Consider the following 13,306-nt stretch of genomic DNA (forward strand, 5'->3'; position numbering starts at 1 on the left):
CCACTATTTTACCTGCTTTACCTCCACTATTAAAATATGACTTTACTGGACTGTTAAAAGGTGGGACTACTCTGCATACAGGATTTAGGTGACTTTGTGGTAAAAGGGTCTTATCCATAGCATTTTGTAATTTAATTGTAGCCCATAAATCAAATTCTCAACTACTATAAATTGCTAGAGCTCCATTTGATTTATAAAGGATTTATTTTCCAAATCTTTATTTGCTCTAAAACAGCAAACAGGATCAAACATGCTCCAATGCTCCAATCTTCAACATGTTATTTCTGCTCAGTACTGGCACCTACCTTCATCTGGTTCCACATTCTTCCCTTCTTCAGGAAAAGCCAAAGAAGTCTGTTGCAGCTGTAGAAATTCTTGCTGTAAGTGGATTTTCTTTACTTCACATACTACTTCAATATGTACTTTATGAGAAAACTGAAGAAAGATTGACAAAATTGATCTGATCAAAATTGATATGATCTGAAACATGATCAGCAAAGGAAATATATCCTGTTCCACTGACCCATGTTTCAGCCACTTACTCTTATTCTGAGGTTGAGACAAACTCAGAAAGTTACCTGTTTCTCTTTTGTGGATTCTGGCCTTGAATGGTTTTATTCTTCACTACCTCAACATGTTTCCATGGCCTTCAACAGCCAAAACCCCACTGATTAATCTGCTGAATATCCTAAATATCCTTCAGCTGGCATTGTAAAGCTGCTTCTGTAGATACTATGACTGTTTGAAAGGTCTGTTTTCTAATGTGTGATGCAAATGCCTAATAGCTAAGAGATTAATAAATACACACAATGCTCACCCCACTACTGATTTTATATTGCATTATCTGCTGTGACAGCAGACTGATGTTCCCTGTACCTCTGTACAAATCCTACTGTATGTATAGCAGCTAAATGACAACAGAGGCCCCACTGCTGCTGTTTAAAGCAAAGACTGACACCAGTCCTACAGAAACCTACAAACCAACATTTATATTTCAATCTGAAGAGCAAATTGCTAAAACTATGCCAGTGGAGCTGAGTAGCCACCTTCTTCCTGAAGCAGAATATTACTGTATCTGTATTAACATACTTTCCTGTTAAATTCTGATGGAACAGGAGAATCAGTTGAAGCATTATTTTATTTTCCTAATAATCCTGAATGTGACATTGCATGTTCTGTCATCCTTACCCACTTAAAGCAACATTTAAAAAAATATGTAAGTAAGATTATGACCATACCTCTTTAGTCCCTTTAAGACTTAAACCCTCATGCCAATCAGGGCCTAAGGCACTGCCCAGTTTGTCAGATGCTGCTATAGATCTTTCTTTTTCCTCACTTTCTAAGGGAAAGAGATGAAGAATATCAGATTTAGCATGCATACTTCATGGCCTGCAGGTCTGGTTACTAAAAGGAAAGCCAAAAGTGTGTAATCCAAAACCTGTTACTTTGCAGGCCAATCAGACTCCAAGCCAGTATTTTAACACCTTACAACTTTACACCTTTCATTACTTCACTCATCTCCAAAATAACCATGCTCCTGCTGGATGTCTGCATGGACCCTTCACAGCCAGACAGATACCACAGCACCACAGTTCTGGAGACCCACAGTAGACTTAGTTGCTTAATACGACTGCTAATCACTGTCTGCTAGCAAATGTGCACTGGCCCCTCCTTTGTATGAAAGTGGAAGTTCTAACATAGCACGATACATATGAAGGACACTGGGTGCCATTCTCTGATGTTCTGGCTGACTCTTTTACTATTTATTCTTCTGACCCAGAATCATGTTGTTTGGTTTTTTTATGGTCATATACATGTTTGTGTAATGTTCGTTCATGCAGTTCTAGTTGACTGTTGTTATTAAGACTGCAGTTTCACTGCATCAGTAATTACAACCTGAGGGGTTTCATCTGGTCCTCCAACAGCTTATTATGGGAGAGTTCCTTCCTACATAATGCTGCCATGTATTACAGAAAATAGAACAAGTTCTTCATCAGGTGGAATACAGGAAATTGAATGAGAACTTAACACTGATATAAAAGATCAGTGTACTTTTACATGCTGCCATGTCTCTACATATATTCCGGATGGGGTTTTATATCCCTTTTTTACTTTATTTTTTTTTAAAGAAGGGGGTGCTACTAATCACAGCAATCCTTATTTATGACCTGCTATATTAACTCATATTAAGACTATGTTAACATTAAAAACTGCTGCTGCAGTGTTAGAAGACCAAAACACCATACCTTCTATTGTATACTTGGATCTTTTACATTGAATTGGAGCCTCTTGTTTTTCAGCAGACAGCTTTGGAATGAGAAATTCAGCTGCTCCTGCATCAAAGAAAGTGTTCCCAATGGCTTTGTCTTTGATAGCCCAGATGACTTCACAACCTTGAATTTCATACCTGCAGACATTTAAACAATGAATAAAGTCACAGACTACCTGAAAAGGACCTGACTCTTAACAATGCAACTAGAAGTGTGACAGGTTTAATTACAAAACCTAGAAATAAGAGATCCAAGATGTTTAAAGCTATCAAATCCACCACTGCTTCTAAGTATTTATTTTCATAAGGAACCCATGAAAAAAAGACAGGTCAGACTTTCTCACCAGCACAACCTGTACTACCTGTACTGTACTACCTGGAACATGAATTGGTAGAGACATGCAAAGAACAATCTAGTGAAAGTGAAAAAGTGATTCCCTGCAACAAAAACCAAGATCATATACTGGCATAATATAGGCGCTTTTGTAATGTAGCAGACTGAAGGACCACATGGTTCAGTAGCCTACCTGTGACAAAGGCCACACAGACACTTCAAAAGTTCTGTCAGCTTAGATTAGGGTGGGTGCAAGATAAACTGCCTCTTTATTCCCATTACACCTTCTGTTTCCAGAAGTCAGACAAGTTTTATAACTTAAATACCGCCCTTATTAGCCTTAACAGAAATCTCTGTGGTGCCAACTCAGGCACTGAACATTCTTGGTATCTATGTGCCAAAGCTTCTTCTGAAGCTTGCTGGATTTGATGTTACAGTAAGCATCACTACACTGCAAAAGTTTTTAATCAATTTTGCTACTAAATTCTTTAAGCGCTACAATTTGACAAGACAACCTTTTCCCAAACTCCTGCACACTAGAAATGATTTTATTTGCACATCTATCTTTAAAACTTAGTCATTTACTTACACTAATTCAAGCGCAATCCCACCATTTCCTACCACTACTATTCTCTCAGCTTGAGCCAAATTCTTCTGGAAAGCCTGCATTAAGAAAGGAAAAAAAGTCAATTACAACTTAGGTCATACATTCCCTCACACTGATCAATTATATCCTTTTCAGTATTTTCTTGCTCTGTTAGTTATCTTATTTTGATCTTCTCAGACTAACGATACACATTTACTTACACCAAGATCTGGTACAAACACTCATGAAACCTGTGAAGTTCTAACACTGAGGGATGCAGTTACTAGTGAAGCCTTACAACTCTCAAATTGAGACAGGAGAAGTTAAACTAGGAAGACAAAAAAAGCCATTCACTAACTTTTCACTGTGAGAAGTAGCCCTTCATATCATGTACCAGGTACACCTCTTCATGGAAGTTTCTACTAGTGCCTGCTTCCTGTTAATGTTTTCAGACTGGCTTCTGTCTGGAGGGCAAAGGATTACCATTAATTCTGGATTATCATGTTAGAAATACTGTCTATGAAATATCTATAAACTTAACAAATTTACTGACTAATGAAATAGCCTTAAAATACCACTAAATAAATTAGCTGCTACTGAAAGTCTTCTTATTTAAGGATATATGATAACAAACATCACCTTCTGTTTTACCATTTCACTCCACATTCATCTTTAGTATTTTCCATCGGAATCAGGAATATATTTTACACTTGTATGTCTGAACCACATTTACCTGTGCACTGTCAGTATCCCGGATTCCTAATACATATGGGTTTCCCTCAAAAATCAATTTTGGTTTTGCTCCAGCACACAGGCAAAGTTTCTCATATATATATTCTTTCCCATCTTCAGTGAAAATTTTCTGTTAAAAGTGAAGAAAAAATAAAAACCTATTGGAAACATCTAAGAAAACATCAGCATTTCTTCTCCTTCATGTCACAGCATTCTGCAGATATTAAATGCTGTAACTGGCTTCCTGAAGAGCAAGCCTTCACACTCTCATTGATTGTGTCTCACTTATTTGCATTACACTCACCACACCCTTACAAGCCTAAGTGTATGATCTCATATGATTGGTGAAACTGAAAGTGTACACCGTGGACTCAAAGGAAATGTGAAATACAAAGATTACCAGTTGGTGGCACTCTGTACTCACTAGCTGTGCTAGGGAACAGGTTTTCCATGTGAGGAATATCCTCCCCACCCTAGCAACAGATGTAGGTCTATGCACATAGTAGCAATTAAGAATCTCATTTAAAACCTTTCAACAATGGTAGACCTGTGTTAACTTAACCAGGCAGAGACCAGAATACAGTTTAGAAAGGTGGCGAATTCTGTCCTTTGTTAAAGAAAAAAGGCACTAAACCAGCTACATCATTCTGCAACAAAGCAGTACTTACATTTCACCTGTTTATGACTTTGTTCCTTTACAAAGTAGAGGCTAAGCAGTTTACAGAGGTTTTGAGTAGCGAGAGTTGCTACAGGTTTTAGACAAAAGATCCTCCAAATTATAATTATGATCTAAGAATATAATTAGATTCAGAGTATTCATAGAATCTAACTGGGATCATACCTCTGTGACTTAAAATGAGCATAATGCAGTTTAGATCTGAATGTGAATTTGTGACAAATGCATGCTGAAGTGAAAAGTAATATGTCAAGCTGACACAGACACTATCAAGGATCTGGACCTGCTCATACTTGTAACACATTTCCTGCTGAAAAAAAGAAAGAAGGTGGAAAAACTGCTTTTTTTGAACACAAAGTTGTTAATACTGGGTCTCTGTAGCAACAAACAGTAACTCAAGAGTTACAGAAATGTTCAGACACCTGGATTCATATAGAGTTTTGGTTTCACTAACTGGGTTCTCTGTGATTCCAATCAGGTTTTCAATGATCTATCTCTGAGGTGTCAAAGACTTCTATCTAAAACATATGGTTTCTTAATTTACAAGTAATTTATGATCTACAATATTGTCCTCTGTATATATTTCTACTTGACCAACAGTGTGAGTGATAAATGAAATTAAAGTTAGGAAGCTTTTCCTTGTAATTTTGGTAACTTAACACTTTAGTACTCAATGTTCTTAAACAGAATGTCACACCCTAAACTTTCAACCATTCCTTAAGTTACTTTTTTATATATATTATTTGAAAACCACATAAAAGAGAACACACTAGCTTACATGTTCATTGCTTCTCAATTGTTTTACTCCAGACTGTATAACTTTAATATTGGGATATCGTTTTTCTAATAGTGAACTCGGCTGCTCTTCTACATCAAATTCCTCAAGTGTTTTGGAGACCTGTAGAAAGAGGAGAGGTATTTAAACATGTGAATTATTTATTTATCTATTTTTTCTCAAGCTTGTAACAAAACATGTTATGTTCACTTCCGGTAAAGGAATCACAACATAAGGCCCATACTGTCTCAAAACATGTTACTACGTTACTACTAAAGGTTCCTTTTTATATACAGAATCTTTTCATGCCTGTTCCTGGTATTCTCTTTAAAAAAAAAAAATATTTGTGGACTGGCTGCAAAGCAGTGGGCATATTGTGCCCAATCCCAATGTTTTAGCATTAGAAGATGGCGTTTATGAAGGCCACAATCCTAAGTCAGCAGGTGCCTACATGGAGCTCGACATGAACCGAGGATGAAGAAAGCTGTGGGTAAAGAAGCCAAAGTAGAAGTGCAAGCAAGGTAGGAAGAAACTGGGATGTGTTAAGACACAATAGTGAAGTGTTAGCAAGTTTTGGAGACCAGGCTCTCATGGGCTTAATGTAACCAATTGTATCTTGGTTGCTGTGTGCTACACTGCATGTATCCACTAATACAGCAAGCTATTGATTATGTATCCAATCTTAATATAACCAGTTACTGTATATGTAACAAAGTATAATACACTGAGCTATTGCAAGCAGAGGCAGAGACTAACACGGAAATTCTAGCTTAGGCAATAGCTATGTATAGTTAGGCGTGTGGACAAACGGATGTAACCAATGAAAGGAATGCTGATAGCCAATTACAGGTACTAAATGCAAAGAACTGCTGTTCAAATCTCTTTCTGCTTTATCTTCCCCTGTAGTGATTTGAATTGGGCATTCATACACCAGGAAGAATTACGATAAAACCAGGCTGTCAGACAAACTGCTGAGTGACTTTTTTCTACTTGTAGTGAGATGTGCCACACCTGTTAGATACCATGTTTCAAAAACATGGTATTTTTATGGGTTTAAACTTAAACAGGAGTTCTGTGAGGGTGCTCCACCCCTGGCAATGTTCAAGGCCAGGCTGGAATGAGCCTTCAGCAACAGGGTCTAGTGTGAGGTGTCCCTGCCCATGTCAGGGCGGTTGGAACTAGATGATCTTAAGGTCCTTTCCAACCCTGACCATTCTGATTCTATGAAAAAGTGAGTCATGACAATTAATGCCAGGTGCAAGTCCAGCTCTTGGTGTCCTGACTTTCCCTGAGAGGTAAACCTAATTTCTCACCAGCTGGCAGCTTTGCATCCCAAGTTCTATGCAATACAGCCTCCAACTCGTTCCATGGCTCAGCGTAGAGATTAAAGTTTCCTCAGAGAGGAAAAAAGAGCAGTGCTTTCTAAGATCTGAGTACCTCTGTGAAACCAGCTTAATGAACCCATAGACAGGAATCTGAACTTGTGTATGGATTTAGTTTTCTTCTTCAAACTAGCAGGAAAGAGGTCACCAAATCTGCTGGACATGTAGATAAAGCTGAAAGCAATTTTACAGAAATTTCCCTTTGTTACTTGCCAGAAGCCTGTTTCTGCCTCAAATTCAAACATACTACCGTATATGAGGATCACTAGTGAAACTAAGTTTCTTCAATATTTTATTCCAAAGGTATCATTTCAGTGCTTGAAACAAAGCACTCACTAACAAATCAGTGAAATAAAGCTCCACTAACTTGGAAAATACTTCCACTATGTATGTAAGTATCCTTTGCTCGAATGGTGTAAATATATTCACAATTACTAATGATTAGGAATCACTATCATGTATCTCAGTCTTACTAACACCACTGAAGTCACACTAATGTGAAAGCAAGTTTAAATTTGTAAGCATTTTCAGCTGTACGTTCTAAATTACATGTACATATGTAAACTTCTGAAAAGGTCTTACCATAATTAAATTGTTCTTACCTGTCTGAAATTTGTTACTGCTTTTATAACCGGAGAAGCCGTCATTAATAAAATGTCTTCTGATGGGAATTCCATGGCCAGCTTGTAAAGAAACAGAAATAATGATGAGTGAGTACACACATGGGTGAGTACAATCAATAGATTTTGACTTTAAGACAAAAAAAGTTTACCAAAAAGTAATATATGCTACTACACTACTTTAGTCTAGTGGACTCGTACTGGATAAACACTACTTCAAGAGTGTTTACTTACTATCCATAACAGTGATAACAACTGAAAAGAGCAGAATTTGGAGACCCAGGATCTTAATTCATTCCACACGAATACATGAACTGCAGCCATGGTATAAGGTACTACTCAAATGACTGTTTTTCACAATATTCTAAAGGCCAACTGTAGGAACAGACTATGACCATGTGCTTTCTGGAGACACTCAGTTGCTGGACATACTTTTTTTTACTCATATAGCAGTGAATAATTGTCCCTAACATATGCTTCACACATTGTAGCTGTACGTGTTGTATTGACAGACAATAGGAAGAAAGATTGACATGTAACACACTGTGCTATAGCAGCTGCTCTCAGCTGTATCAAATACAACACAGAAAAACTACAGAATGCTGTAGAAAACACAGGATCGTATTTGGTATCTTTATTAACAACAGACAATGGAATTCAGTGCACCCTCAGCAAGCTTACAGATAGTACCAAGCTGTATGATGTAGTCGACATGCTGAGAGAAGGAATGCCATCCAGAGGGATGTTGACACGTTTGAGGAGTGTGCTCATGTGAGCCTCATGAAGTTCAACAAGACTACGTGCAAGGTCCCACACCTGGGCTGGGGCAATCGACAGTATCAGCACAGACTGGGTGGTGAATGGATTGAGAGAGCCCTGCAGAGATGGACTCTGGTGGATGAAAAATCAGGTAAGGGCTGTCAACATGTGACTGCAGTCCAGAAAACCATTCATATAATGGGCTGCATAAAAAGAACTGTGGGCAGCAGTTCAAGGAACTCCACCTGGAGTACATTAGGTATAGGTAAGAAATTCTTTAGTGTGAGACACTGGCACAGGTTGCCTGGAGAAGCTGTGGATGCTCCCTCCCTGGAAGGGTTCAAGGCCAGGCTGAATAGGACTTTGAGCAACCTGATCTAGTGGAAGGAGTTCCTGCCCATGGCAGGGTGTTGGAACTGGATGTTCTTTTAGGTCCCTTCCAACCCAAACCATTCTGTGACTCTATGCAATAATCATCAGATGTATACTGTAACTCAAGACTGAGACACTTAAGACTGACACAATGTACTTTGAATCACTTACATATGCTCAAATGCTTACCCCTGCCCTTTTATTAAGATTTAATGGTTATTTCAAACTTTCAGTTGGTCATATTAAGTTTGCTGCATTTCTTTACCTTCTAAAATGCTAGGATTAGAAATCTGCCACACAGAATAGATATCCATACATACGGAAATATATAAGTCATCACAATCCACAAAGAAATGTTGCAATATAAGCATGAAAGGCAGAAATAACGTAAGACATAAAACATCTGTGACAGAAAAAAACAATCTAACTCAGACTCAGCTTCAAAGACATTTTGTTGGCATATTTCAAAATTTACTCAAAATGTAAGTAACTCTGTATCAATTCTTTTGAGACAAACATGATGCAATGATTGTTCTCGGATAGCTTCCTAGGAAGTCTGAACTACAAGACATCATATAATGAATACCCAAAATGCAACATGATGGACAAGTTGTTTATTGCCACTGTGTTCCACAGAACTACACTTGCTCAAAATCAGGACTGAGAAAAATTGTGTCCAATCCTCCTCTTTTATTTCAAGCATACCTCCAGCTATGGAAGTACAGTGCAGAAATCCTTCTAGAACACACAGCATCACTTTTAGTGATCTCGATGAAGTAAAACATAGGCTATAAGTTTAGAGCTCATGGAAAGCTGCTGACATGCGGCAATCTCCACAGGTGTACAGCCCTAAACACGGATCCAGCAAAGACAGAAAAAGGAGCACATCATAGCAGCATTCACCTTAGTTGCAGTATGTTCCTTTATGCCTGTAAATAAGGCATGTAGAGCTCCTTCCTGACCTCTTGACCAGCATACAGAATCCCATCTCAAGTCACAAAGTTTTTATCCCCTTTTTATGAAGTGGTCCTAAGCCTTTATGAGGTTATTTGCAGTTCAGCTTTAACCTCTCAGCATTTCTAGACAGATAACCATTATTACATTACAACACCGCTTCCCTGGAACTGCTCGGTTTTGTATGATTTAGTGTAATTACTAAATTAATGAGACTACTTATGCAATTCCTACATAAATGTACTGAACTGCTCTCTACGGAAGTCCCTACGCTGGGTCTGTGTGCAGTAACGGGTCGCAATCAGGGTGTGCTGGGCCGACGCCGGTTCCCTTCCCTAACACGTTGCCCGCAGTGTGAGGCACCCACACCCCCCAAACTGCTTGGGGTCGTCTACCAGCGGCGGAGGGGTACGATGGGGAAAACGCGCATGCGTGAGCCGGCTAAACGCCCCCCCCTGCCTTTTACCTTCTCCGCGCAGGTCACCCCTGCAATTCCTCCGCCCACCACCACGAACCGGCCCCGTGCACCGCTGTGGGCCGCAGCCATCTCCCCGGAGCACCGGGCCACCGAGAACCGACAGCCCCGTTAAACACCGCTGTTGACACCGCTGTTGACACCTCCTTCTCGCTGCCACTGCCTCGCTGAGGTGCGGGACGCGGCGTCGCAGCTCCGCCTACGGTGCGCGGCAGTGCCCAAACTTGTTGCACTGGCGGCGCGGAGCTTCCCTTAGGGCCAGGGCGAGCCTCTTTGCGGTCGCGCACCCCAATGCAGCCCTTTCCATTGGTTTTTGTTTATTTTCTTACTGTTATGTGGTGTTTTTTGTTTGTTTTTGTGGGTTTTTTTGTTTAATTTGGAGTTTACTTTCTCCACTTCCTATGACAGTGCCTTCACAGGTCTGAACGCTGAAGGGTTTTCATGGACTTTGTCAAGGGACCAAAGAGAACAAGTAGCACATAGTTATGAAAGCTAAAGAAGAAATACATTTAGTCCTTTTGCCGTTTCCTTAATAGGAAGTCAAGAGAATGAAACACATCAGTGTGAGAGATTGTGTTTTCCCTAGGCCTACCCTTTCCCGATCAGCTTTGGATGCAATACTAAAGCTGTAATTTAGCGTGAAGTGTGGAGAGGAATATGAAACTGATGTTCCTAAGGTGCTCCTCACCCCTCTCTGTAGCCCTCTCTTCATGATGTATAATTGTACTGTGTTGGTTTTGGTAGTGGTCAGTCATTGGAGCAAATGACTTTGCTGTTTATTTCCTTTGGTTTTGAGTAGGATAAAAAGCCTGCTGCTGTAATACGATATTCTCCAACACTGGACACTTAGGCTGGACAAGGTGCTGGGACATCTAGTCTAGGTCATGGTTTACTAGGAAAGGTTGGACCAGATGATCATTGAGGCTACTTCTGACCTTGGATTCTATGAAGTGTGTTAAATTAAGGGAATAAATTGATACATGTGATAAACTGCTCAGTGATGCCTACAGTTTGAGATGAACTGCTTAAAATGAGTTTGAGCTTTTGCACTCTGGTTTATCTTGGAATTTTCTGCATATTAATAAGTGTAATTTTCATTCTAACGCTGAATTTCAATGCTTTTTTTTTGAGGAAGGGATAAGCTATGAAAGATAAAACTACCGAGTGCATGCCACAAAAAATAACCCTGTTTTATGGCCAGTGTCTGTTCAGGCAGTCCTGTAGCTATCAGGACATCAATCACATTCTTTAAACAGTCACTTTCTGAAGGCAGTTAGTTTTAAATACTTTCATTTTGCCTTTTTCTAAGTAATTTTTTGTTGCTGGCATTGAAGGTAATTTCACAGTCCAGGCTGTTGTTGGCCATTTCGGTCATAAGCTAAATTCTGTGCTCTGAACACATTCCATTGCACTGTAAATTACCTGAGTAAGTGACCCGACCTAAACAGTGCAAGAAATTGGATAGCCTTGCGTCATCAAGTACACAAATGCCTTCCAAGGATTTTACCCTGCAGTATATGACAAATGACAGGAGAAATTCTTATTTTACTTGGAGCATTTCCTTGCGCAAACTACAAGAAGTTGTTACTGCTCCATTCACAAAAGATATAAAACCCCATCTTGGACACGATGCGGCATATGAAGTCCATGAAAATAGTTGCTTGCAATTACAGTGTACCTTCCTAGTTCCTAGTTGACAGCAAAGAGATAAGTACAGATCTGTACATTTTTTTCCAGGTTAATAACATATCATTTGTGTAGGGGATATAATGGTTTCCCATTCATTCTTGACACACTGCAGATTCATTCCTGATACTTCTTACCAAGTGCACATGCATTGGAAAGGAGTAGCAAAGGATGTGAGATCATGCAAGTTGATGACAGTCTAAGGAAAGTAGGTTTTATTCTGTGTTAAATGAGACCTCTTAATATTCTCTGAGGAGCTCTGAAAATCACTGTGCACCCATCATGGTGCCTGTGTCACTCGTATCAGTTGTGTGCATCACGTTCAATGCATGACTTTGCTTATCTGACACTGGCAATCTAAACACAAATGTGACTCATAACCACCCCAAACTCCAGTAGCCAAATCCTTGTCCATAGATAGAGTGGATATTGACTACAGAACTTCTGGATAACAAAATACTTGACTATAAAGCACAATAATTTTTCTGTGAAAAAAACAAAACAAAACCCAACAGGTTGACTGGGTCTCTGCTATGCTGCATACTCTGGTAGATGGCCACAGTGCTTTGGTACAGAGCAAGGCCTTCCTAATCAAGGCTCTGTTGTGAAAATCTAACTGCCCTGGTTTCCAGTAGTGATGTACTTTGCATTTCTATCAGCCTTTTCTGCAAGTGTGTTTGGGCTCTTTACATGTCTGTAGGCCTTTGTTGATTTGGGTCGAGATGTCAGGTTTTATCTGGGAATGAGTAATGTATTACTCACGAATAAAGAATTAATGTACAGAATATGACAATAAACCCTACATAGGGATAAATACGACAAGGAATTATTTCTCTTTCATTGTCTTCCATTTGTCAAGCAGGTGGAAAAATTGATCAGTGCTAGCAGAGGGAGACAAGAGGTGCTTGATTCACTGATTGAATAATAAAAATGATCTGAAAATTACATACTATTTGATAGGCCTGTGGAAGGGATCAGAAAAGTGATAAAGCCTTAAAAGAGCACAAAGCATTTTACAGGCTGAGTGACATTAAAGATTCTGAGATTTATTTGTCAGGTAGTACTTGGTTCACATAAAGACAGAAGATGCAATATTATTGTTGTGGTTAATCTGAATGATTTTTAAAGCTACATACTTGCTTCTGAAAAAAACACCTGCATGTTTTGACACCAGGAGGTGATAATCACCAATACTGAATGGAGATAACAGTAGGCTCCTTGATAGCAATTAGCTGACTGAGTTTGTCCTGCAGCCAAGGGATGTGTGCAGCATGGCATAGCCTGAAGGAAGCCAGGCTGTATATGCAGCACTGCACAGCCACCACTGCCTTGGGCCAACACAGGTCAGCAGTTTTGTGGACCACTAATTCCTCAATGTACAATGATCTTCCAGTCAGGATGTCTAACTTCTACGTATTGTTGACTTTTCCTGCAGGTACCATAAGTTGCAGATTTTATCTGTAAATTGGTTTTCTTTTTGGCTACTAGAAAGATATTTTACGGAAAACAAAACAAAACAAAATAGAACCAACAACACCCCAAATACTAATTTCAGTAATACAAGAATAATAAACCAAATTATGGTTGTGAGAATAAGTGTAGGATAGCAGTCACATTGGAGGTAGGACCACTGAAGATGTCTTGCCATTGGGTTCTATCCCTTGTCCCATAGAGACCAGGACACGG

At 39.3% G+C, this 13,306-nt stretch overlaps 2 protein-coding genes across 2 annotated transcripts in view; one reads left to right on the forward strand and one right to left on the reverse strand.

Moving 5' to 3' along the window:
- The window catches only part of RECQL (RecQ like helicase), a 24,407-nt gene extending 23,625 nt beyond the window's left edge, over positions 1–782 (forward strand). The window contains exon 17 of the transcript XR_004549611.1: positions 236–782. The gene's annotated coding sequence lies outside the window, so the exon portion shown is untranslated. The remainder of the gene's footprint in view (positions 1–235) is intronic.
- The window catches only part of PYROXD1 (pyridine nucleotide-disulphide oxidoreductase domain 1), a 13,105-nt gene extending 3,019 nt beyond the window's left edge, over positions 1–10,086 (reverse strand). The window contains exons 1-8 of the mRNA XM_034062792.1: positions 9,926–10,086; positions 7,357–7,437; positions 5,376–5,495; positions 3,923–4,051; positions 3,193–3,266; positions 2,247–2,407; positions 1,239–1,339; positions 306–435 (exon numbers count right to left, since the gene is read on the reverse strand). Of these exons, the coding sequence (XP_033918683.1) occupies positions 306–435; positions 1,239–1,339; positions 2,247–2,407; positions 3,193–3,266; positions 3,923–4,051; positions 5,376–5,495; positions 7,357–7,437; positions 9,926–10,006 (877 nt within the window). The 5' untranslated portion in view covers positions 10,007–10,086. The remainder of the gene's footprint in view (positions 1–305; positions 436–1,238; positions 1,340–2,246; positions 2,408–3,192; positions 3,267–3,922; positions 4,052–5,375; positions 5,496–7,356; positions 7,438–9,925) is intronic.
- Positions 10,087–13,306: the final 3,220 nt, after the last annotated feature.

This window comes from Melopsittacus undulatus, chromosome 5 (assembly GCF_012275295.1).
Source record: "Melopsittacus undulatus isolate bMelUnd1 chromosome 5, bMelUnd1.mat.Z, whole genome shotgun sequence".
NCBI classification, from domain to species: domain Eukaryota; kingdom Metazoa; phylum Chordata; class Aves; order Psittaciformes; family Psittaculidae; genus Melopsittacus; species Melopsittacus undulatus.